A 27,968-nucleotide genomic window follows, 5' to 3' on the forward strand; every position below is an offset into this window, starting at 1 on the left:
ATCACTACAGTGTTTGGAATACCACAGCAGGCATTCAATAAATGTTTGGCTGAATGAATAAACAACAGATCAGATCAGAAATGACAAAACTGTCAGCTTGAAGTTTCAAAATTTCTACTTTTATTAAAGTGTTAGTGAGAACATAAATTGTTTCCATACAATATTCCACCTGTCAGGAAAAATTTTCTCTATCATTAGCTAATTGTCTAAAAAAATCTATAAGAAATTTGCAGTTTATTTTGAATTATCCATGCTACAGTAGCTATACAGGACTCTAACCCTACTCATGTCACTCAATTTCTCTTTTTAATCTCAAAAAATCAACTGTTTAAACATCCAAATTGTGTTCAGAAATTTCAGAGCAGATTATAATAGAGTTTGAGAAATATTCAGTTGAGTAAAACAAAATCTATTGATAAATGTTGTGGTTGACTCTGGAAACACCCAAAAAACAACAATTTAATACAATGAGAAATACTATGGTGAGTTGTAATCAGCAACAGTGGAAACAGAAATGCCCAACTACAATTATTATTTTTATATGTTTGACTTTTAATTTTTATGTTACATGTGAATACTTTTGGATTCTTAAGGCAAAATGCAACTTCTGATTCTTTGGAAGGTATCTACCTTATATATATTATTTTCTTTCACAATTTCTTACATAAATGGCTATGTTCAAAGCCATAATCTGTATCTATATGGACTTTGAAGACTGGCAGAACTGGTTTAGAATTCCAGCTCTTACCATCTGAGTCATTTTGAGAAATTTACTTAATTTCTTTAAGCCTCAGTTTTCTTTTGTGCTAAAGAAATCTGATAATATTATTTTATTGATTGGGTTATTCTAGATATTAAATATGTATAATGTATGTAATTGTAATAAATAGCCTGGTAATGATTGACAATCAATATTGCTATTATCTTTATCAACATAAGCATGAGAAGTAAATTTTAAAGCTTTCATTTTACGTTCTATTCATGATTCACTTTATCTTCTTAAACAAAGATACTGTTTTGATAATTGTTTATATATTCAACATTCACTTTTACCTATTGACTGTCATATATAATAAATTAAGAATATTTCCTTTAAGTAAATTATAACAAAAGTTAATATTATGAGTAGTATATAGATAAGTTTCAATATATCTACTGCAGATCAAAAGCCTAATAATTACAAAAGCACAAAGCAAGCCACAAATTAATTCATTATCTTTATTTTTATTCTCATTTTGAGGTATTTATTCTTAAAGTTAAAATGTTTTTGCTTAAGTAATACTAACTCTTTGATAAAAATGTTGCCTTTTAAAATTTGCATAAATCAGTATATGTTTGAGACACACAAAATGGCCAACAGTAAAAATAAAACCATTTAAATAATGTGATTTATAACTAGAAATGCAAAAATGTAATTAATTTGTTGTACATTATTTTCTGCTCTATTAGCCAAAATTTGGCAATTAGCAATATTAATCAATTTAAAGCCAGAATTTGATCCTTCCAGGGATATTGTCACTATTTTACTAGGTGAATAAAACTTGACTCTGGTTACCATATTCAGAGATTTGACAATTTCTAAAAAACTACACTCTAAAAATCATTGTAAGTGTGATTTTTAGAGCCTCAAAGGTATTTTTATAAAAATTATATATATTTATGTTGATAGATACTATGGAAATTTTTATGATGCAGTATGAATTCAATTTTGGAGGTAGCAGGAAGGCATCGCCTCAATCACACTTGATTTATTCATCTTTATCTGAATCCTGAGCTTGTCTCTCCTTGCTTTTAGATGGAAATATTGATGATATCCTTTATAGGGGTTCTTCATCTTCATCAATCATGTAGGTATTACCATATTGTCTCTAGAATTATCTTTTTAAAACTTAAACATGCAAAAGAAAAAATGAAGGTCTTGAGGTACTGAATTCATTTTTTCAGCACTTGTTACTCACATTTCTAATTCCATTCAGCAGACATTTATGAATTCTGATAATGTGCAAGGCACAGCACCAAATAATCAAGGCTTTTAACTTACATTATTTTTATTGATCTTGTCTTCACCCACAAGAGGTGGATGTTCTTATTTCTATTTTTAAAATAATGAAGTTGAGGTTCAAAAAGTTTTTAAAAAAATGACAAAATAGGATTTGAACTTACATTTGTCTGATTCCAAAGACTATATTGTAAATATTACTTTATGCTGCCTCTACCCAAGCAAAATCCTTATCAACTTGTTTACTAGAAGAGAAAGAACCCTGGCCACTGAAACTTCTTTGAAACTACTTTTTAAAACTTTACTAACAAGAGACTGACAAAATGGTTCATTTATTTTCATATAGGTATATGGCCATTATTGATCCCTTGAAACCCAGACTGTCTGCCACAGCAACCAAGATTGTCATTGGCAGCATTTGGATTCTAGCATTTCTGCTAGCCTTTCCTCAGTGTCTTTACTCCAAAACCAAAGTCATGCCGGGCCGTACTCTTTGCTATGTGCAATGGCCAGAAGGTCCCAAACAACATTTCACGTAAGTTAATTCTCTATTGTAATTTTCAATTCAATTTATTGAATAATTAAGGAACTGTAGGTTGGGAGCAACAATTAAATAAATAAGACATAGGCATTTCCCTCAATGTCTCACATATTACTTGGGAAGACAGACACATACAAATATTATAAAACATTATGATATGGTCACTAAGTTGGTGTAAATTACAAAGATTTATAATTGAAAAAATGTAATGGCTTCTGTATGAGACAGCTCTGGAGAATTTTCTAGAGCAGGTGATAAGCTCATTGGAGATGAAAGCAATACCCAAAGGGGGACAGGGTTGCTATTGACAGAGAAATGAGTGAGAAGGAAGAAACCAGAGGCCAAATGTGTTGATTGCTCTTTTAAGAAACCTGGTTGAGCCATAACTGGTTTGGCTCAGTAGATAGAGTGTCGGCCTGCGGACTGAAGGGCCCCAGGTTCGATTCCGGTCAAGGGCATGTGCCTTGTGGCAGCTGATCGATGTTTCTGACTCTCTATCCCTCTCCCTTCCTCTCTGTAAAAAAAAATCAATAAAATATATTAAAAAAAAGAAAAGAAAAGAAACCTGGTTGAAGGGAAGTAGAGTCCTGGTAGGCTCTTGGTCGTGTTCCTTTGTTTTAACATTAAAGAAATTTAAACACTAGCTTGAAAAGAAAATAGGAATGTTATATGATAGAAGTTGACATTTCATATTTTGGACCCATCTTAAAAAAGATGAAATACTGCTATTTGTGACAACATGGATGGGTCTTGAGAATATCATGCTAAGTGAAATAAGTCATAAGGGAAAAAGTCAAGAACAATATGATTTAACTCATATGTGGGATATAAAACTGAAAGCAACAAATGAGCAAACAAGACAAAGAAATAAACAAAACCTCATAGACACAGGCAATAGTATGGTGGTGATCAGAGGGAAGGGAGGGTGGGGGAAGTAGTAAAGGGTAAATGGAGTAAAAAGAAAACAAACCCACAGGCATTGAGAATATTAGCATACCAAACTCCGTAATTATTTAAAACCTCTTAAGAAAGAGGAAGCCAAACAAAGTTTATACAAACTCTAAATGGGCTGTTATATTATTAACTATTCCTCCCTAATTGCCTCCTTATAATTTTGATTGAAAGCTATGAAATCCTAGAATTTTGTTTGATAATGTATAGCGTCATGACTTTGTTGTGACTGACACGTCTATATATTATTTACCAAATTAACAATACAATCAAATGTTCCATGACTTTGGAAAAATACATGTACATATCTTTATCTGATTTTTAAAATCATTGTCAAATAGCTTGTGAATTCAATGTGGCTCACAGTATTTCGTAACATTTTTTTTCCATTTGGATGAAAAATAATTTATTTCAAATATGAATGATGTCACAGGATATATAGAATAGTTTTACATAGGAGAAAATATCATCAGTTGATTACTTTATTCTGCCCGCCCCATCTCTTTTCTTCTGATGATACATTTAATTAGGTTAGCCCAATAATTACCAAGCAGAGGAAAGGCATTTATCCTGAACCTCTCTAGACAAGGGGGTGAGGGTGGGGGAAGGTGTGGTTTAAATTAGCACTATGTTGTTCATGTATAAAGTAAAGATGGATAGAAATCAACTGGTAGCATTTGGACAACTGTAGGTGACAATACCATGGTATGTTAATGAGTGTGAAATGAAGACTTAGAGAAAATGTGGAAATATTCTTTAGCATTTTAAATTATGATTTAAAATGGAATGAATTCAAAGTCCCACTATTTCATCCCAATATGCTCTTCAGCATGTGAGTTTTGTTGTTGTTGTTTTTAAATTTCAGGTACCATATTATTGTCATTATACTGGTGTACTGTTTCCCATTGCTTGTCATGGGCATCACATACACCATTGTTGGAATCACTCTCTGGGGAGGAGAGATCCCAGGAGACACCTGTGACAAGTATCATGAGCAGCTAAAGGCTAAAAGAAAGGTACTGTTACATATAATTTACCTAGCATTTGTGTAAGTTGTGGCACATCAGAGATGGAGAATACCTACCTATGGTATTTTAATACTGTATAATATCATTTGATGCTTTGCTTCCACTTTTATTTGTCTAATGTTTTCTTTTAATCCAACTTTTCTTTTGCTTCTTTTTTTTTATCTTCTATAAGCCAGTGATCATGTGCAATTTCAGTTTGTGATAGAATAGTCACTTTCCTACAGAAAGACTTTTTATTACCTTGTTCAGAGTATCCTCAATTACTCCACAAGAAACTTCTGAAATTTTACTTTAAGTGGAGTCCCATTTACTATATTCTGAAGTTCTAGCTATGTTTCTTCTTTATTTAATAGAATCCTCTGATGCACTCTATAATCTTCCAGAAGCTTCTTTAATCCCAGTAATGGCATCTCTTTTAATATGTGTTATAATTTCCTAATATCCATTTATCTATCTCTCCCTCCCTACCTTCCTGACACCTCTCCTCACCCTTTCCCTCTCCCCACATTTGATTTCTACACAGCCATCATGCATATCTGATTAAAAGATGAGAGTTGCATTAATACTCTTCTACAACTTATTGGGTGACATTATAAAGCCAACTTATGAATATTCACATTAAACAAGAAATGCTCTAAAATTATAATATTGACATTTACCAGGATTTTTAATTAAGATTTTACTCAGACTACCATTATGTGACTCAGTAAGTGAGATTTTTGATAAGTTTGTAGAGTTAAAAAGAATCACAGTCACCTATCCCATCTTCCTCTCTCCAACTGATGTGTACCTATTGCCAGTCTGAGAGGTTTTGCCAAGGATAAGAGTCATGCTAATTATGCCAATTATTATTTATTCAATTTATGATTCACTTATTTATGTAGAACTACCAACTATGTGGATATTTTCCTTAAAAAAACACTCAACAGCCCAAACCAGTTTGGCTCAGTGATTCCGGTCAAGGGCATGTACCTTGGTTGCAGGCACATCCCCAGTAGGGAGTGTGCAGGAGGCAGCTGATCGGTGTTTCTCTCTCATCGATGTTTCTAACTCTCTATCTTTCTCCCTTCCTCTCTGTAAAAAAATCAATAAAATATATTTAAAAAAAACACTCAACATCTTAAAAATCCCTTACCTACAAACACTCACTTAACAACAATAAAATTAGGTTTGAAAAATTTAATGTACAAAATGGGTTCCATTTTAATACTAATATGTTTTCCTTCTGTTATTGACAATAATGGTAGGTAAGACTTACGTTCAGTTAACAATTTATGATATCTAGTATTTGAAAATAAAAATATACATGATCTTTTTTACATCACTTACTAATTTCAGCCTATAATACATATTTTTATTTTATTTATTTACTAGAGGCCCGGTGCACGAAATTCGTGCACAGGGGTCCCTCAGCCCAACCTTCACCCTCTACAATCCAGGAGCTCTCAGGGGATGTCCTTCTGATGGCTTAGGCCCACTACCCATGGTTCTCTGCTCTCTGCAGGGCCTGGAGGTTTCCCTACAGCCATGGAGATGAAGCCCCCATGCCGTGCTGTCCGCTCTCTGCCTGCTGCTGCCATGCGCCATGCAAAGGAAGCCCCAATGCCCTGCAGTGTGCTCTGTCTGCCAGGCCTGGGGGCTTCACCGACAGGGACACACTAAGGAATCCCCCAAGCCCTGCTGTCTGGGCTCTGTCTGCTGGGCCTGGGGGTGTTCCTGCTGCCTCTGCTGTAAGGAAGCCGCCATGCCCTGCTGTCCGGGCTCTGTTTGCAGGGCCTGGGGCTTCCCCACTGCCACGCTTAGGAAGCCAACATGCCCTGCTGTCCTGGCTCTGTTTGCAGGGCCTGGGGCTTCCCCACTGCCGCGCTGAGGAAGCCAACATGCCCTGCTCTCCAGCCTCTGTTTGTTGGTCAGACAGGCCAGACACTCCAGCAGCGGGGCTGAGGTGACTGGGCGCCGCCATCTTGTGGCTATGGGGGCCGTCATTTTGTCGCGGAGGTATGGTTAATTTGCATATTACTCTATTATTAGATAGGCTTTTTTAAAATCTTAAAAATGAAGTGCACAAACAACCACATTGTGCTTTTAGCATCTAAGAAAGAATCCTAAAAGTAGGAGAATTTCAATAACTTGGTCGTCTGAAGTGAACAGTTTCTCTTTTGCAATTTCAACCTTCATTTCATAACATCCTCCTCATATTGAAAGGTGATCTTTGGGGGGATATTTTCTTATAGCTATGTTTTAGGCAACATCACATAAAATAACTGATGTGATGTTCTACATATTTCAGAATAATTTCTGCCTTTCTATTACTCACTTAGTTTCCTGTCTTTTGTTTCTTATTGGTTTAGGCATCTTTTTTTTCCTTAGCAGTTTTCCCCTGTTCACTTCTAGGAAAATTTAAATAAGTCCAATAATTGTATATTATAGCTCCTTTTTCTTCATATACATGTAATATTTTTCTAGCAAGAAATTAAAATTTAATGAATGTTACTTTTTATTTTTGCACTGAGTCCCACAAGGAACAAAAACAAGAGGGAATACTCTGCCTTTGCCTCTGTATAACTTATAAAAGTAAGGCATAAATATTTCCTTACGATTTCATTCTGTAGTTTTAAAGTATAAATATCAATTTAAATGGAGAGTATAATCCTTCTGGAATGTTTCAAAAAAGTAACACATTTAAATTTTTCAGTCCATATGTCTTTCTCTCAGATTGTGTTCTAGGTTGAAATAATACAAAATGACATTTATGTTATGGACTTCCTATAATAAATTACCTTATTCTTACAGTTCTTTCACAATCACTTATTGGTATTACTGTGAGTATCTCAAAAAGTAACACTTTTTTCCAAAAATTTAAAATTTCAGAATATAGCTAGCTCTCCTCTAAATTGCTTTTTTTAAATCCAATATTAAAATATTATCTGGTATGTTTGGAAGAGTTATTTCTAGTTACTGTGTTATATTTATACTGTAATATGTCTACTTAGGTCTAAGATATAAATCTTTCTCTGAATGGACCAGGTAATTAACGTGTCTGTAACTGATTTTGAAGTGTGTGATGGTGCATCATCATGAAGCAAAATTACTTTGCCGTGTCTTTTGGCACATTCTGGTCATTTCACGATCAAAGCATGGTTCAAATTGATTATTTGTTGTCGCTAGTGGTCAGTATTAACAGTTTCACCTGGTTTTAGAAGCTCATAATACACCACATCTTCTTGATCCCACCAAACGCAGAGCATTGTCTTTTTTCCGAAGCAATTTGGCCTTGCAGTTGATGTTGATGGTTGACCTGGATCAACCCATGATTTTGTGCATTTGGGATTCTCAAAATAAATCCACTTTTCATTGCCAGTCACAATTCGATGCAAAAAAGACTTTCTTTCGTGCCGTTGAAGCAACATTTTACTGATGACTTTTCGGTTTTCCATTTGTCTTTCGTTCAGTTGATGTGACACCCATTTTCCTTCCTTTAAAATCTTTCCCATTGCTTGTAAAGGATCGGAAATTGTTTGCTGAGCAACATTTAATCTTCCTGCAAGTTGTTTTTGAGTTTGACATGCATCTTCATCCAATAATGCTTGTAATTGTTGGTCTTCAAACTTTTTCGGTTGACCTGGATGTTCTTTGTCTTTCACATCAAAATCATCACTTCTAAAGCATTTAAACTAATGTTCACAAGTATCTTGAGATGGAACATGTTCACCATAAGCTTCCCGAAGTATTCAGCAGCACTTTCCTTCAAAATAAAGTAATGAATTAAAACTTCCCGCAAATGCTCTTTTTTTTGGTATGAAATTTGACATTTTTAAGCATAAAAATATCTATGATGTTAACAACTTCAGCAAATTTGACATATGAAGTTTTGAAGCTTGCTGTCAATACAACAAAATAGCATACATATCAAATTGCAGATATAACAACATATGTATAACTCCATCTATTGAAAAAAATCCTCATTATTAACCAGTACACCTGGTAGTTTAGATATGTAAAAATGTCCACTAGTATAAAATTTGTTTTTTATTATTAACAATTATGTCACTTAATTACTTTTTTGTTTTAGTTTAAATGAATTTTTAACATAATAAAGTTCACTTTAATACATATTGAATAAAAACAATACACACAGCATCTTAACAATTCTCCTTAGTTAGTACAATACCCTAAAGCATATGGATATTAACTCATGGTTTTGCCACATGTAAAACAATTCCACAATAACTACGTTGTCATTGCCAAATATCAGTAGACAAATCTATATAATAAAAGCCTAAGTGACCGTTATGGCAGAACGACCAGAACGATCAGTTGCTATGATGCGCACTGACCACCAGGGGCAGACGCTCAATGCAGGAGCTGCCCCCTGGTGGTCAGTGCACTCCCACAGCCAACCTCCCCCAGCTGCTCAGCCAGAAGCCAGGCTCATGGCTGGCAAGTGCAGCAGTGGTGGCGGGAGCCTCTCCTGCCTCCGCAGCAGCACTAAGGAGCAGCAAGCCTAGCAATAAGGAGCCTGCCACTAAGGAGCAGTGAGCCCAGTGGTAAGGAGCCAGCAGGTGATTGGTACGAAGCGAGGGATCCTGGATTGTGAGAGTGATGTCCAGGGATCAGGCCTAAGCCAGCAGGCAGACATCCCCCGAGGGGTCCCAGACTGTGAGAGGGCACAGGCTGGGCTGAGGAACCCCCCACCCCCGGTGCGTGAATTTCATGCACTGGGCCTCTAGTATAAATATAATTGTTTTTGTATTTAGAGAAAAATCTAAAATCCAAATAAGCATAATATTTTGTGTCTACCTGAGAGAGGGAGAGAGAGAGCATTATCTTGTTTGAGTCACCACTTTTCTCTGGGTTCAGTCGTATTTATAAAATGAGAAGATTGAACTAGAGTAGCTCTAAGTTTCCTTCTAATTATAAACATCCATGATAGCGATTCATCAAATATTCAACATCTAATGTGTATCAGGCATTGTGCACAATGATTTTACTTAAACCTTATAAAATCCTATAAAAGAGGATATATTTCAGGTCAGAAATATTAGTAGGCCAAACTCATAGGACATTTTCTAATGGGTTTTGTGCAGCTGATTTTGTTTAGAGCCCAAGTTTTCCCTCATACCTTTGATCCCACACATGTAACCAGTCACCCATATTATACTCTTATCTACAGGTAGTGGATTGTGCAGAGGGATAGGGATAGAAAGACCCACATTTAAGGTCAGTTCATCAGAGAACTTCCTTTTCTCAAAAATAAAATTTGTTTTTCTTCTAATGTATGACTTCAATTTCTATACTTCTGTCTCTCCTGTCTCAGACACCCCTTCATCTCCTTCTTCTCCTACCCGTAGCCCTATCTAGTTGGGGTATCAGGAAGAGGAATTTTCTCCCTTACCCCTCTTAAGTTCTTATGGCTAGACTAATAATAAAATTGATACAAGACAGACTAGTGGGTGACAAAACAATTTCATGTTTATGGGAGATGATAAGTTGATACTAAGAGAGTGACCAAAAGGTAGACAGATCTTATATCTCTTTACACAAAGAAACAATAATTTGTGAGGCTTTGACAGGACAAAGAAACTTAGGTTGGAGTGATCATTAGTGAGGAATCTAAGCCAAGTTTGGGCGTGGGTAGTAAATTAGTAAAAAAAAAAAAAATGACAAGGGCCCTAACCAGTTAGGCTCAGTGGATAGAGCGTTGGCCTGCGGACTCAAGGGTCCCAGGTTCGATTCTGGTCAAGGGCATGTACCTTGGTTGCAGGAACATACCCAATAGGGAGTGTGCAGGAGGCAGCTGATCAATGTTTCTCTCTCATCGATGTTTTTAATTCTCTACCCCTCTCCCTTCCGCTCTGTAAAAAATCAACAAAATATATATTTTTAAAAATGACAAGGTTTATATACACAGGCTTCTTGGAGTTCAAAACTAGTTCAGAGTCTGTGTTGAGAGAGTGTCACAATTCTATAACCTTTTATAGCACAAATTCTATATATTATTTTATTTTATACTCATAATAATGCTCTGGAATAAATAGGAAAGGTGTTATCTTATTTAAAGATAGGTAGGCAAGAAAGTTGAAGCAAGAAGGTAAAGGTGAAAACAAGGGATCAATGTGAAAAACTTTTAAACTAATCATCAGTGTGTGGTGACTGATTAGATATAAACACTGAAGGAGAAGAAATGAAAATTCTATTTAAAGACTCAATTGCTTAGAAAATTAGGACACTATTGACAGGAAATAGGCAGCCTGTGAGAAAATAAAACAGTTTTCATGAAGAAGATGAATGCACTTTAGGAGAACACAGCCAGGTGAACATGGTTTGTACGCAGCTGACGTTATCTACCAGCAGAGGGAAGACTTTTACTTATGCTGATGGAGGTAACAACTAATGTTATTACTGCAGGAAACACTTCACACTCTGTAATCTATGACCACAGCTTTATGCCAACCCATTCTGTATTCCTATTAGAAATTTTCATAAGAACATTCTGTCACACCCTCCGAATGAGATAATAGTGAATACAGACACACCAGCTATAGGATATCATTAGCCCAAATTCCTCTGCTCACCTCTCAATGTTTCCTCCTCCTAAATTCCACACCCCCAACTTCCTGGAACCCAAGTCAGAGGAGCAGAGACAAATCTCTTTGCCAGAACTGCCAGTTTCTATTTCTATTTATTTTATTATTTCTACCTTTGTTATTTTTAATTTTGTAATAGAATTTCCAACCAATACAGAAAAATTCATTGATAGCATAGTTCCTCTCTAGTAGGGGTTACCAGTTTACAACAGAGTAATAAAATATCCTTTGCAAAAAGATGAGTTGCTAACTTACAATGCATGCAGCTAGAGAGTAGATACCACCTATCTTCTATTCCTATTTCATTTTGTGTCTTATTTATGGCCTGTGTTAATAATGATGTGCAGTTTTTACCTTCTGACCATTTGTCCATGGGAGATGCATTTGTAGCTGTTTATTCAGCATTGTGATTAATTGGTGCTGGCTCATATTCATATACTTTCTCCAGCTTCTTCTCCCCCCCGCACGCCCCCGCTGCTTTCTGGTGTTTTAATGTCTAAATTTTTAAAAATTTATCTTTATTGTTGAAAGTATTACAGATGTTCCCTTTTTCCTATTGACTACCTCCATCCCATACCTCCAACCCCTACCCTAGGCCTTCAGCACACTATTTGTATGTGTCCATGGGTTATGCATATATGCATACAAGTTCTTTGGTTGATCTCTTCCCATCCACCCACCCAATTGGATTGTTTGTCATTCTTTTGTTAAGTTGTATGCATTCATTATATATTTTGGATGTATCAGGTGTATCATTGGCAAATATGTCCTCCCATACAGTGGGCTCCCTTTTCTTTTTCTTTTTTTTTTTTTTGATGGTTTATTTTGCTGTACACAAGCTTTTTATTTTTATCTAATCCCACTTGTTTATTTTCTTCTTTGTTTCCCTTGCCCTAAGAGATGTATCAGTAAACATACCGCTAGGAGAGATGTCTGAGATTTTGCTGCCTACATTTTCTTCTAGTATTTTTAAGGTTTCGCGACTTACATTTAAGTATTTTATCCATCTTGAGAAAGACCACATTTGTTCAAAAAAAGTCAATTTAGGGAAATCTGTGATTAAAAAATAAAGCAAATACAATTGATCAACCTAAAACCTAAGACAATGAGCTTTTGAAAAAACAGCAGGCTTTTTTTTTTTTTTAATGATTCAACTAAAGAAAGAAATTATCTCATTTAAATTCATAGTAAATAAGCTACCTTGGATCTCTGTTACATTATACACCTAGAAATAAGTGATCAGTAAGATTATAAAATCTGGATGTATATTCCTTCAGGTGCTCAATTTTTAATTTAATTTTTTATCTTTAATTATAAGACCTTGTGCCTAAGCATTGTTAGTCACATATGTTATCTCATTTAGTAACCTCATTAACATTCTAAGATATTATTATACTTATCTAACTAGTGATGTAATCAAGGCTTAGGGAGTTTAACTTGCTTAATACTATGTTTTCAAATAAGTAGAGGAATCTGGTTTAGATCCCAAGCTAACATTGAAGCCCAAGAAATAATCCATGGCCTTTTTATATCCTTTTATACAGTTAAAGTGCATTATAGATAATGTCAGTAAAAGAGGTAAAAAAGGGGGAGAGATAATTCATGATATCAGCATTCTAACACTTTTTTGCTTTTTCTATAATGTATACTCAATACATAAATTTTAAGAAAATAAATTCCTTTTATAAACTAAATTTCTCTAATTTTATTGTCCATGTAAATCATAGTACATCTCACCCCCTTTACTTACCTATGAATAATCCATTCATAATAGAATAATCCATTTTTATATTTTTATTTAATGCTAAAATGATTCCATATGGAATCTCTTATCTGGAAACAGATTGGCCTTTGTTCTCATATGTATTATGTTTTTTTGTCCATGAGCTTTCAGTGCAGCTTTTAGACAAGATTTTTGTCAGAATTTATTTCAATGTTTCCCACTTCTTATCTGATAAATTACCACAAACTTGTGTTTCTTCCCTGTTCTAAGACTAATGCCCATTTCTACATGTTATCCATATTCTCCTGTTCTACTTTGCTTGAGTAGTTTTTAATGTAAACTTAAGTAGTTTTAACTAGGCTATGTTTGAATACATGAAGTACTTACTTATGTTCACAATGATAGATTGCCTAATAACCCCTTACAATTCTTCAGTTTAAAAATTAAACTTCATTTAATAATAAGTTAAAGTACTGTTAGAGTATACAAAAAAAGAAAAGGAAAAAATAAGTTAGTTTAAATTAGGTTAAATTAAATGTCTGTAAGAAATGTGGACATTTTATCACCGGTAAATTCTCAACTCTGTTGTAGAATACTGAGCAAGAAATGTGCTTGTGTCCTCAATGCCTAGCATAATGCCTTCTGGGTTGAATGGATGGATAGATAAATGGATGGATGGATGGACTGATGAATGGATAATGAAGGAAAGAATAAGGTTTTATGAATCAACAACCTTCTCATTTTATATGTAAGAACTGTACTGTTATGTATGTGATTTGCTAAAGGTCAAAAATCATTAAAAGGGAGAGCTAGTTTTGGACTTTAAGCTTCCTGAGTTCTGACCTGGTACTCCGCTGCTCATCCCAGTACAAACAGGAAGACTAAATCTTCAGGTCAAAGGGAATGTCTTCAAGAGTATATTAATAATCTCAGGATTAAAAATGAGGTTTACTTTTCTATTGCGGAATGAATTAAACTGTTCTTGAAATTTTTCCTTATTTCATTGAATAAAAATATTTCTTCACCTTGCCACAAGAAAAATATCTAAGAGTATTCCTATTATATAGATTATGGATATAGCATTCCAGCAAACAAATAATTCTAGTAAGCAAAAACTCTGTATTATACATATACTACTCATTATAAAATTCCAAATTTCCTCAACATTAAATTATGCTGGGGGACAAAAACACCTTCTTTATTTCATAGAGGAGAAAACTACTTCAGTGTTGTGCAGGACTAATTGCATTAGCATCAAATATAAACTGCCTGACCAAATAACACTGCTCACAGATGACAGATAGCAGCTAGCACACTCCACAGTATACTCTTAGGTGTAAGTGTTGCAAATCTCCATAGCATATTTACTAGCCTAACAAACATTTCCATGAGTCCCCCCATCTTGCCCCAGACTCTCAACTGATAAAATCTGCTATCAATCATTTTCCTGAAAACAAAAGTCCTTTCCAAAATCCCAAAGAATACACAAAAGACAGGCTTTTCTTTCTTCGTGTCCCTTTGGTTGACATCTAGGACACAGGGATTGCCATAGTCAAGGGCTGTCTCTGCTGGAAGGAATGAATAATATATGCTGGATTAAGTTAGCTATTTCAGTGACAGAAGCAGCTATGTGAATTACAGTGTATAAGTGTATGGCTCACCTTGGTTAAGTAACAGTATACAAATGTAAGTTCTATGTCATGATATCTGCCACATATGATTTACAAGTGGATGAGGTGATGAGTGAGGGAAAGTGGAAAGAAGAGTCTATTCGTTTGTTAGAGATGCTACACAAGGTACCACAGACTAAATGCCTTAAAAGAAGAAATGTATCTTCCTGCAGTTCTGTGTGATAGAAGATCAAGGTGTCATCAGGTTGGTTTCTTCAAGGTCTCTCTCCCTGTCTTGTAGATGGCCGTCTTCTTCTAGTGTCTTCCTGTGGTCTTCCCTCTGTGTTTGCCTGCATCCCAGTCTCCTCTTCTTATTAGGACACCAGTCTTATTAAATTAAGGTCCATCTATATCAGTGGTTCCCAACCTTTTTTGACTATGCCCCACCCAAGCATCTCTAAAACTTTGATGCCCCCCCCCCCACCGCCCGTGACATGTAATTCTTATTATTCAAAAAGTGAACTCCTATTCATGTGGAGAAAGCCTAAAAGGCCATTAACTTGTTTTAAACAAGCTTCCAAAGAACATGGCATCCATGAAAGAGAAAAATAAAAGAACAAAAGGACAGTTGAAGTACTGAGGAAGAAGTCATTAGGAAATTGTTTAAAAATAAAAATATGAAGTGATATGAAAAAATAGCAAATAAAGTTTTAAAACATATAATAGAGAACTGAAATGCATAAATATGTCACAATATGTATTTATATACCATACATGAGGAACATAGAACCATATGAAATGCAAAAAAAATATTCACTGTTAATAACTCATCTCGAATTGCCCCCCTTAAAAATCAAATTGCCCCCTGTGTTGTATGCTCCATGTTGGGAACCACTGATCTGTATGACCTCATTGAAACTTAATTAGCTCCTTAAAGACCTATCTCTAGAGATAGTCACATTCTGAAGTACTTGAGGGTTAGGACTTTAACATATGAATTTTAGAGGGACACAATTCAATCTATAACAAAGTCATTACTTAGATTTTTAGAAATGTATCCCTCTGGGTAAGTCATTTCATGGATTCTGGTAGCTTCCTGGAGCTAAGAAGGATCTCTGCTCTGTTTTGAAGATGCGAGGTCTTGGCAAGTGTGAGTGGCATTAATTGAGGGACTAGGGTCGTGCTTCTCTCCACTCCATTCTGTAACAGTTCATCCTCTAGCTGAAAGGAAATTGAGGAAACTATGTAATTCTCTGTTTGTTTGACTTGGATATTTTCCTTCTTTTTCTCATCCCTAGTTGGTAGTTAGCTGCTGAGCCCTTTTCATTTTACTTTCTATTCTACCTCTTTCTTCATTCCTGCCTTAGAGGAAACAGTTTCTGTTAAAATTATCGCACCTTTCCATTTTTACATAATCTTTGCAGAAATGGGCAATGCCGTTTTTTAAAGTGCCTAGCAGGACAACGTCCTCCCCCAACATAGTGCCTATACGTAACTTTTACCCCTTTGGTTTTTTATGATAGCCAGTTCCCAGTAATCGACAGTTTTTATTTACCATTATTTTTTGTGACCAAGATTTTAGCAAAACTCATGTATATCACTGTTTTTCGTTTTTGTGTGTGTGTGTGTCCTGAATGAAAAATGTGAATTTCACTGAGGATTTTGTAGATTAGTTCAAAGGGGGTTTGCCTCTCAGAGCTTAATACCCCCCAGGCAATTGTGTGTGTATGTTTTCTTCCTAATCTCCTTCTCCACCTTTCCCCTTTCCTGCTTGCAGCCACCTCCTTAGGCATTTCTGTGCTCCAGAAAGACCTTTCACCCACCATTTTTCAAGACAAATTTAGCACGGTTCCTACTATTCAAACTTTCGCCCTGTTATTTAAATAATTCCAAACTTGCAAATTCCCATCTATCTCCATTCCCTTTCTCAGCAAACAAAATATCCTTCATATACTCAATTTCACTTTCCATCAAGTCAGGAGAGCTTATAAATAGAAAAATAATGTTGTTGTTTTCTGTCACGCTATTTTGCACAAACCCTTTATGTGTGTGATTTTAATTACTTGCTCAGATGTCTTTCTGTTACTGATTTTCATATTTATTTCATTTCTGTAAAAATTACAGAGACTTTTCTCTCCTACTTTGCTTAGATAGTAGATCCCAAAAGGACTTTGAGTGTCTGTCCTTCTACATGCTTTATGCAGTGTATTTCCAAATGTATGGGTTTTTCTAATCATTTGTAGTCCTCCAATCTATCTTTAATCTGTTTTTATTTGGAAATACTTAGAACTGGTGAAATAATACATTGTGAATGCTTCATACCTTTTCATTCTCAGGTATTAACCTCAGATTATTTCTGCTTCATTATTTCATCATTCTTCAACATGATCTGGCAGCATTTTACAAATCTCTGAAATAGGAATTTCTAAATCCTTTTGCCACAGCCAACTAAACCTAGATGATAATGATTGTCACTGACACTTTAAAGAAACACCAGACATGCTTCACATGCTAAATCTGTAAAGGAAAAGAGCACCCAAAAAGAACTGAGGATGATGGACAGAATAGTAGTTGCATACCAATGGGAATAGGAACGCCAATATTAATTAGAAGAAGGTTCTTCAAATGCTACCATGCTGATTAAAAAGCAGAAAATCAATTAGGAGATAATAATTCCCTTCATATACAGTGCCTTGCTGAAAATTGAAAACTGATTATTTTAAAAAAATAAATGTCAGTTATTTAAGCCACCACACTATATGATATGTTATTACAGCAGCCCAAGCTAAGACAGTTATTATATTTTAGCTATTAAAACATAATTATAACTTTGATAGTTTTCCCCAGATCCTTAAAAGCATCATTTTAAATAACATTTATCTCAATGCTATGAGATTCATCTCATTTTACATATGAGAAAATTGAGACTTAAAGAGATTAAATAACTTCTATAAGATCACACAGATAATTTGCTAGAAAAGTTGTGACTAAAATTCATAGCTCCTGGTTCTTCATCCATTCATTTATCACAATACCATACTTAACTATATGAAGACTCTTTGACCAGCACTACCTATGACTGCTAAAAATATGACCAGTGTTATAGACTATAATGCACAGTGCAAAATTATCAATATATTATTAATTTTTGCAATATAGAGAGAATCTGAAGAGAAACTTGATAATGTTCTCTCAGTAGCCTGTATGAGGTTGAAGGTGTATTTTATACAAGCTATCATAGCCCTATACCCTATATGAGAATGTCAATCATTACTATATTATTCATGTATTTATTTATTCAGTTATTCAAAGGAGGGCCATCCTGTGCTGTGTGTATTCTTCTATGCTATAGAGATATAGGGTAAACAAAACTGAAATGTCCAAGGCCCTCAAAGGATTTACATTCTGGCAGGACACAAAGACCCTCTGGAATCTATATATATAAATCCCTAAGCTACTGATCAACTGTTCGACTGCTCGACTGCTCAACTGGTAGCTATGATGCACACTGAACACCAGGGGGCAGATGCTCAATGCAGGAGCTGCCCTCTTCTGGTCAGTGCACTCCCACAGCGGAAGCACCACTCAGCTGAAGGGTGCCAGATGCTGGACTCATGGCTGGCAAGTGCAGCTGTCACAGCACAAGCCTCTCCTGCCTCTGTGGCAGCGCTACCCAGCAGTAGCGGCAGGTGCAGTGGGGCTAGAATGAGCAGGAGCGGAACAGCGCTGGGCCCAGGGCTCGGGGTCCTCCCAGGCATCTTGCCACTTCGCGCACTATTACATCCCTCGGGGGATGTTGGACTGCCAGTTTTGGCCCAATCCCTGCAGGGCCAAAACTGGCAGTCTGACATCCCCCAAGGGGTTCCAGATTGCAAGAGGGCACAGGCCAGGCTGAGGGACCCCACCAGTGCATGAATCCATGCACCAGGCCTCTGGTAACAAAATAAGGACCAATTGTGCTCAGAATGCTGAAAGAAAGAAACGAGTAATATGAAAAAGAATAACTGCAATGAGGGTCACTTTTAAACAAGGTGACAGGAAATACCTGCTGGAAAATATATCATTCTAGCTGAGCTTTTATCAGTTAGAAGAAATAAGGCAAAAAAAAAAAAAAGACCTGGGTGAAGAATACCCCAGGCAGGAAAGACTAGGTGAGCAATGTCTGGAAAGGGAATGTGACTGATATGTTGAAGGATCAGAAGCAAGAGTGCTGGAGCAGAAAGAACCAAAGGGAGTATATGATGGGTGAGACTGGAGAATAAGGCAGGAGAAGCAAAATACAGCAGAAGTTTTGAGCAACAGTAAGAAGATTTGGTTTTATTTCAGAAAGACACTTTAACTGCTGTTTGGAAGCAAAGTCCAATTAGGTGGTTACTGCAGTTGTCCAGGAGAAAGATAATGATGCTTTCTCAGAGGGTATAGCAGTAAAGATGACAAGCCCTGAAAAGGCTCAGACGTACTTTGGTGACTTGGCCATTAGGATTTGCCTAGGTATTGAATGGTGCAGTGACAATGGGGGAATGCAAAGAAACAAGCATGCCTTCTAAGTATCTGACTTCAGGTATTGGATGGGTGGTGGCGCCACTTACTGAGATTCTCTTCACAGAAAGAAAGCTTTGGGGTGAGGAGATGGACAAGAGAAGGAGCTTGTTTTAAACATGACATTTCGAGATGCCTTTGAGACCGTCACCTATCTGAGGGACAGTGGTGGCTTAAAGGGGTTCTTTTAAAGTTTTGCTTTTTCATCTGCCACTTGGCTAATTTTCTGGAGTGATGCAGCATCTGCAATAAGACAGTGGGCAGAGCTCAGAGGATGTGTGAAATGTGGAGGGCGCTGCAGTGCAGGAGAGAAAGACACTGTTTTACTCATCTCATTATTCATAAGACTATGAGAGTTTCAATGCTTTGCCATCCTCTGAGGACACATAGCTGGCCAACAGGAGAGGAGCCTGCTCGTTCTTTACGATTTGCAGATTTGTAGCCCCGAAAAGAACACTTTCAGTTTAAAGGTACATGCAGCCCTACCCACTTTGGCTCAGTGGATAGAGCGTCGGCCTGATGACTGAAGGGTCCTGTGTTCGATTCTGGTCGAGGGCATATGCCCAGGTTGCGGGCTCCATCCCCAGTGAGTGGCATGCAGGAGGCAGCTTCCCAATGATTCTCTCATCATTGACGTTTCTGTCTCTCTCTCCCTCTTCCTTCCTCTCTGAAAATCAATAAAAAATAATAATAATTTAAAAAATAACAAATAAAAAAATAAAAGTACATGCAAGGATGAAGAGTTTAGAGTTAGAAAAATAAAATAAAAACAAATCATAGGAAAACCAGTTGCTAGAAATAAGACAAAGAAGGAGAGGGCCTAGAATAAGCTGTACTTTGTGAACTAAACACAAAAGACAAAATCCCTTAGTTATGGCAAGAGGATTATGGGACTAAGTAAATGATATTTAAATTTTAAAACTCCAATTGTTGAAAAAGAGTTTGTCACTGTTGAGAAGTGAAGAAATATATCAAAACACAAACAAATATACAAAACACCTAAGGTTCATGAGGAAAGAAAATAACACAAGGGTAGTGGAGAGGTCTAGGTTAGAGATATAAATTCATGCAGTTGAATACCCAAGAAATTACTGTACATAAGAATGTTTTATTTACATTTACTTCCAGAATCAGCCTCTTCTATGTCTTGACAACACTATTAGAAGAGAAATACATATCTATTAGACTTTTAACTGTAATTGAGCATGCTAAATGAGGAAAGAAGCAAAGCCTATTTCTAAGGATCTTGAGAAGCAGAATGTATACAAAATGAACCTTGGCTAATTAAGAATTAAAATACCCAGTAACTCTAGCTATGAACTTGCCTTTGGGATTTTGAGAAATCACTATACCATTTTGGTTTTAAGTCTCTCATCCATAAAATGGATAAATATTGTGATCAAGGGTTTGTAATGAAGATTTAATAAGTTCATATATATTCATAAGATTTTTAAATGAATGAAAGAAGCACTAACCCTTTTACTAAAATCTGGAAGCCAGCCAAAACCGGTTTGGCTCAGTGGATAGAGCGTTGTTCTGCGGACTGAAAGGTCCCAGGTTCAATTCCAGTCAAGGGCATGTACATTGGTTGCAGGCACATCCCCAGTAGGGGGTGTGCAGGAGGCAGCTGGTCGATGTTTCTCTCTCATCAATGTTTCTAGCTCTCTATCCCTCTCCCTTCCTCTCTGTAAAAAATCAATAAAATATATTTAAAATAAATAAATAAATAAAATAAAATCTGGAAGCCAGCCCACAAGTCGCTGGGGACCTCACCTGCAGACCCTCCAACTGCCTCGTTATAAAATGAACACTCTGGAAATCTAATGTACAGCATAATGACTATAATTAACTATATTGTACTATATACTTGAAAGTCACTAAAAGAGTAAATCTTAAATGTAGTCACCACACACACAAAAATGATAATGAAAAATGTGAATTTATGTGAAGTGGTGGAGATGTTTGCTAACTAATCCTATTGTGATGATCACCTCATGATATACACATGTATCAAATCATCATATTGTACACCTTAAATTTACGTAATGCTACATGCCAATTATATCTCAATGAAGCTAGAACAAAACTTAAATAAATAAAAGGGCTTTGTAAACATAAAAACGAATTTTGAGGGGACACAATTCAGTTCATAATAAGCCTAAGTTTTTATCTCTAACCATAATCTCATAACACCAGTTTTTATTCCCTTTGCCTTAATGTACTTCTTTTCTATTTCATCTTGTCTTGCTTTTGATGGCTGCACTCCTTTCTTTTGCTATAGATTGTTGTAAATCTACACACACAAACTCGTGGTTTGGACTTGACATAATTACTTACAGGTATTGCTCTAAGCTAATGTTAATTAGATATACATCTTGGATTGGGCTACTGTGTCAAATTTCTCAGATAACACTAAAATAATATGCCTATATGCTCATCTAATTCTGAAATTACTGGCAAAATTCAACTCTTCTGGAACATTGTGCACTTCTTTTTCACAAGTATTACTACTTAGTTCTTATTTTCTTGCTGGGAATGACATTTTTAACCACAGCCTTTGAAACTGAAGCAGCAAAAAACCAACCTAAATAGCCCAGGAAGTGGTGCTTTAGATTTTAATGCTTTTCATTAACGTGTTGGTTTTTTTTCATATCTTACTCTTAAAAATATTTTACTTTGCTAATATGTGGTTAAAACAAGCAGGCCTATAATTTTGACTTAAAAATAAATAATTACCATTTGAGCTGACAAAAGGTATAGAGACGTGATAGGGTATGTGTGGTCCATGGGATGGTTCTTCCAATAATTCAGTATACTCTGAGGAAGTTCTAATCAAAACAAGAAGTTCTGGTCATGTACCAGTAGAGTTGAATTTCCAATTCAGACATTTTAAAAGAATAAATTCTACCCTGAAGACTACAACTCCTAGACTTTTTTTCTGGCTGACAGTATTTTATTTCATTTCCTAGACTGATTTTTTTTTTTTTTCATTTCTGTCGGAAATCTCAAAATCATCTATCTTGCACTAACTTAACATGGCAGATAAGAACAGCCGCAGGCATTCCAGTCTAACCTACACAGGGTACAAAAATCAAAGGTCTTTTTTTCCTTTTGATACATGAAGAAAGGGTGCCCAAAGCTTCTTCTCACTAACAGATGACATGCATTTCAACCCTGCCTGTATAATGAAAATGGATTCTTAACTATGAGAAATAGGCAATACTACAGCAATTGCTTCTTCATTTGTCCCTCCTCCCTTATCCCTCCTACTGGTAAGTTTCTGTGCCAAGGACAATGGATGGCTGCAATGTCCACATTACCATGAAAAATAAATCCCATTGCCTCGGAAGCTGGATAAGTCTTTCAGCTTCATGAATACCCAATATCAATCAAGCTTAAAAAAAGAAAAAGACATTTAGAACCCTTTTTATTTGAGAAAAGGCCCTAGGGAGAGGAGGGAATGGGGAGGTTATTTAATGAGAGTAGAGTTTCAATTTCGCCAGATGTAAAGAGTTCTAGAGATGGGTGGTGGAGATGGCTACACAATATTAATATGTATAACTGAACTTAAAATGATTAAGATGATAAATTTTATATTATGTATTTTTATCACAATAAAATTTTGAAAAAAAGTCAGGGGCTGTTTTATCTCTAGATACGATAATTTGCACCTAATTAGATTCAAAAGAAAGTCCCAAAAGCTTACTTTATTTTACTGAATCTGAAACTATGAAAGATACCAAGAGCATACTGGGTATGAACTACAAAAACAGAAATCTGAAGTTACAAAAAAGGATTATTGTACTTATTGCAGATCATCTATCAATCTAGCGATACCACTCTTTGTCAACTGGTATTTCCTTTGTTTGCTCAAAATGAAAACACAACCTTCTGAAACCCCTGCTTAGCTCCCAGAAAAGTAGGGTTTTATATCTACCACTTCATCTGCATCTTGATTAAGCCATTAACTGTTATCTCAGTGCATACAGAAGTCAGTTGTGTCTTCTCTACCTCCTTTTCATTCAAAGGTTTCTATCTGAAATTTTTAAAAATTCACCTTTTTAACAAAACTCTACTAAGTGAATAATAAAAATCAGAGCCTGGGATTTATAGATTAGCCTTTTTTTTCTAATATTTGCCTTTTTTATTTGGCTTATAAAGTTTTTTATTTTAATTATAGTTGGTATACAATATTATATTAGTTATATTAGTTTCAGGTGTATAACATAGTGATTCAGCATTTTTATATCTCATAATGTGATTGCCCCACTAATTCTAGTAATCATCTGTCATTGTCAATCAATCTTTATATCAAGTTGTAATAAAATTTGTCAAGACATGGTGACAGATTTGCATCATCTCTATCACACTCTTATCTTGCCTAAAAATCTCAGGAGTTTCAAGAACTTTATCAACTTTCCTGCTTAGCATTTATACCCTGTCTGTGCTAATGCCATTGACCAGCCATAACCCACACAGGGGAACTGCTCACAGCATTTTCACGTTTATCATTCCTCAAGGTTTGTGCTGCAAAGTACTCTTTTACTTGACATTTTATGAGGGACAGGATTACAATTTCAATTTAATGATTTCAGCATTTCACAAAGCAAGGCAATTTCGTTCACCCAAGAGCTTGCTTATGCATTTATAAGAAACCTGGGGTCCTAAGTTTGATATATCTAAAATCACTTCACAAGATTGTGTGAGCAGAGGCCTAAGCTTAGGGTCTTTTAGATTTTTAAAAAAGAAATCTTCTAATAAGTTTCTAAATGTTTTGCAACAAGATCCTTAAGACCATATATATGTGAATAATACGTTATCTGATACCTCTGTTCCAGATGCATTTTAACTTAATAAAATTCTGCACATTTACTTTAATGTCTCCATGTTCTAGACTTGACGGTTGGAAGTCACTTTAAAAGACTCTGATAGCCTATGTACCTCTTCAGCTATTGTTGGAAAGCAAGTTTAGTATGCATAGGGAGTTTGTGGTTAGTTTGTACAAAAACATTCATTTGCTGATATTATATTTAACGTAGTAGCCTGCACTATTCACATTGTCATAGATAGTAATAAAATATGGCTCTTACTTCTATTCTACAAATATATGAATAAGAAAGAGGAGAGCCGAAACCAGTTTGGCTCAGTGGATAGAGCGTTGGCCTGCGGACTGAAGGTCCCAGGTTCGATTCCGGTCAAGGGCATATACCATGTGTGGGCACATCCCCAGTGGGAGGTGTGCAGGAGGCAGCTGATCGATGTTTCTCTCTCATTGATGTTTCTAACTCTCTATCCCTCTCCCTTCCTCTCTGTAAAAAAATCAATAAAATATATGAAAGAAAAAGGAAGGAAGGAAGGAAGGAAGGGAGGGAGGGAGGGAGGGAGGGAGGGAGGGAGGGAGGGAGGGAGGGAGGAAAGAAAGGAAGGAAGGAAGGAAGAAAGAGGAGAGATAAAATGCAGAACTCTGAACATAGATCTTTAGGTGGGGGGGGGGCAGGGAATACAATTCAGAGAATTTTGAAAAAATCAAAAGACTTTACATGGTATAGTCAGTGATGACATTCTATGAGTTATTGACCTGGATTTTCAGCCTTGGTGGCCAATTTCTAGCAGCTCAGTACTAGTCACCTGGATGTTACAGGGATTAGGCCCTTGGGAAAGCTTTGCCTTCCACACTGATCCATTTCATGCTTTGTCTATTTCTAGAATCATGTCTCTTATGATCTTCAATCTTGCCAACTTTCATTTGAATCTCCAGCTTGTAGTCAAATGACAAGTCCAGCCCTGGCCTGTGTGGCTCAGTTGGTTGGTTGTTGTCCTGTGCACCAAAAGGTTCCTGGTTTGATTCCTGATCAGGGCACATGCCCAAGTTGTGGACTGTATCCTCTGTAGGGGATGTGCAGGAGGCAGCCAATCCATGTTTCCCTCACATAGATATTTTTCTTTCTCCCTCTCCCACCCTCTCTCTCTAAAAATCAATTTTACAAATATTTTTTTAAAATGACAAGTCCAGTACACAGATGATATATTTTCATAGTTCTAAGGTGCTATATAGGCCATTTATGTCAAGACTCTCTAGTTTGTGTTCTGATCTAACTGTGGGTAAGCCTCAAAATTATTTTAAGATATTCTAAACATTATATTATTTCTAACCTCCCAAAAGAAGTATGAAAAAATTTAGTAGACAGACCTATTAAACCAAATTTGTTTCAGTTTAATTTAGTGCCACCCATTCACTCAGGTTAGATAAAGACGGAATGGTGACACAAGTATGTTTCCTCGAAACTTATCATAGGCAATTGTCCCTTTGTTACCTCCCATTTAAAAACATATCTTGACTATTCCTTAGGCATGCTATGGACTTAACTATACTGCCAGGAAAAATATGATTTTCAGGAAGCTATTGAAAGTCATCTAATTTCATGACTTTTAAATTTTCCAAATATGACCTTTTCCTTCTTTTCTTCTAGGTTGTAAAAATGATGATTATTGTTGTGGTGACATTTGCCATCTGCTGGCTGCCCTATCATATTTACTTCATCCTCACTGCGATCTATCAACAACTAAATAGGTGGAAATACATCCAGCAGGTCTACCTCGCGAGCTTTTGGCTGGCAATGAGCTCGACCATGTACAATCCCATCATCTACTGCTGTCTGAATAAGAGGTAAAAACAAAATTTCCCAATGCAAGTTTCTTGTCACTCCTAGCATCATTGGAAGCATATAACGTTGCTCCATCTTCTTGGTGTAAATTTAAAATGAAAAAGGAAGAGGAAATGAAAAAAATTCACTGAGAGGAGCACAAAGCTGGATATTTTTCTAGACTCTCCCCTATTATATAAAACTAGAGGCCCAGTGAATGAAAATTCATGCACTGGAGTGGGGGGTCCTCCAGTGCATGATCCGGGAGCCCTCAGCAATCAGGGGAAGGTGACGCCCCCATCACACCTCAGCTACTGCCACTGCTGGCAGCACAAACCTCAGCCGGCCCTGGTTACCTGAGCCTCCGGCGGCCCTGGGCGGCCCTGGGCGGCTGGGCAGCCACCATTGGAGGCTTGCCTGTGCCTTGGGCTGGCCCTGGGCGGCTGGGGGGCTGAGGGGACTGGGGAACTCCAGAGGCAGGCGCGTGGAGCAGCCAGACTCACCTGGGGCCGGGCCTGGCCGTGCTGCGTGCCTGCTGCCCCAGCTGGGCAGAGGGGACTGAGCACTGCCCTCTTGTGGCTGTGGGCACTGCCATCTTTGAGGGCATGGCAGTCAATTAGCATATCCCCTCTTAATTAGATAGGATACCTCACCTTAACAATTACATCCTCAAAACAATGTTCTCAGAGATTCTAACTGGCCAGTTTTTATAGGGGCCACATTTTCCCTCCAAGCCTTTCATAATTTTATATGCCAAGGAAAAAGGGAGGCACTCATGATGAAGGGGGTGAGCTGAAGATGTGCTCAGGTCCGCAAAGAAATGAAGATACTTCACAGACATGCACAGATGATGGCCTATGTGAGTGTACTCTACTAAAAGGGGTGTTTTGTAAATAAACTTTTAAATAGAAAATGTTGCTGTGAGTGTGATAGAGGCAACAATACAGACAAAGGGGAATTCCAATCTTCCTTCCTGCATAAGGAGCTCAGTGAGTAAGAGAGGGTGCACCGTGGGAATGGGGTGTGAAGAAGTTGAGGTGATCAGGGAAAAGCTATTTTTAAAGTGAAGTTTTTTTTAAAAAAAAGGAATATTAACAGTTAAATTTAAGGCTGGAAAAAATAGTAAAATGTGGTTTCCAGGTAAAAATCACCTTAGTTGTAAGGTCAGCACATGGATGAGTGGGGTTAACTTCATAGGGCTGATCATTTCCTTCATAAACCAATGTGTTTTGAGCTACTTTGAGCACAAGGAGAAAGGGAACATCATCTAAATAACTGCCTGAGCTAAATTCTAAGCTCTCTTTCCAACTGGGCCTCCACCACACTGTGCCTTTAGTTTGTTAAATACTTAATTCTTACTTCTTTTTTATTCATTGCATAAACCATATATCAATTCAAGCCACCCCACAAGCAGTACATCTTTTTTTAATCAACTTCATTTAATAGTTTACGAAGCCAAGGATTTTACACTTTCACGTGTGATCAGATAAAAGCCATCATGATTAGGGAGCATTTGAAATCTTGCTCCCTGGTACATGTTGTCAGTTTGGCTCAGATAAACTCTTCTAAAAATAAAAATTAAAAAACACCTATCAAGTTTAGCAACTAATTCTAACATTAAATAAGACTTTAATTTATAAATGTGTAATTATGACTGGAATAAAAGCTGTTTCCAAATATGTCATCTTTAAGTGCCTTAAGTGGCAAGACTAATTCAATTACACCTATGCAAATATATGCAATTATTGAAGAAATGTACACTGTTTCTTTGTTATATTGATTACCTGACGCTGCCCTTTTACTCTTTGATGACTTGCTTCTCCTTGATGGTAAATTAAGATTCAAAGCAAACAAGAAGAACTTAAAAGACTAGTACCCGTGCTGTGGCATAAATTCTAAGAGTTTGACTAGAAAATCAGATTAAAACACTGAGTTGGCCACACGCCTTACAGAGGGCTTTCTGTGGCAGTTGAAAGAAATTTCCTCTTGAAAGCATGACTCTTTCTCCCTGTGGCCCACTTCTCAGATTTCGAGCTGGCTTCAAGAGAGCCTTTCGCTGGTGTCCTTTCATCGAAGTGTCTAGCTATGATGAGCTGGAGCTCAAGGCCACCAGGTTCCACCCAACCAGGCAAAGCAGCCTGTACACTGTGACGAGAATGGAGTCCATGACAGTGGTGTTTGACCCCAGCGACTCTGTCCACGCCAAATCCAGCCAGAAGAAGAGAGCGACACCAAGAGACGCAAGCTCCAATAGCTGCTCCCGCAGGAATTCCAAGTCTGCCTCCACCACCTCAAGTTTCATAAGCTCACCCTATAACTCCATGGATGAGTATTCCTAAATGCATT

The 27,968-nt window shown here is 36.6% G+C and overlaps 1 protein-coding gene across 1 annotated transcript in view; it reads left to right on the top strand.

Annotated features, from left to right (window-relative positions):
- Positions 1 to 27,961, top strand: part of TACR3 (tachykinin receptor 3) — a gene marked incomplete at both ends in the record, with an annotated part of 47,721 nt that extends 19,760 nt beyond the window's left edge. The window contains 4 exons of the mRNA XM_079779352.1: positions 2,346 to 2,534; positions 4,357 to 4,507; positions 25,449 to 25,645; positions 27,649 to 27,961. Of these exons, the coding sequence (XP_079635478.1) occupies positions 2,346 to 2,534; positions 4,357 to 4,507; positions 25,449 to 25,645; positions 27,649 to 27,961 (850 nt within the window). The remainder of the gene's footprint in view (positions 1 to 2,345; positions 2,535 to 4,356; positions 4,508 to 25,448; positions 25,646 to 27,648) is intronic.
- Positions 27,962 to 27,968: the final 7 nt, after the last annotated feature.

Source organism: Cnephaeus nilssonii (genome assembly GCF_951640355.1).
Source record: "Cnephaeus nilssonii genome assembly, chromosome: 1".
Taxonomy (NCBI): Eukaryota; Metazoa; Chordata; class Mammalia; order Chiroptera; family Vespertilionidae; genus Cnephaeus; species Cnephaeus nilssonii.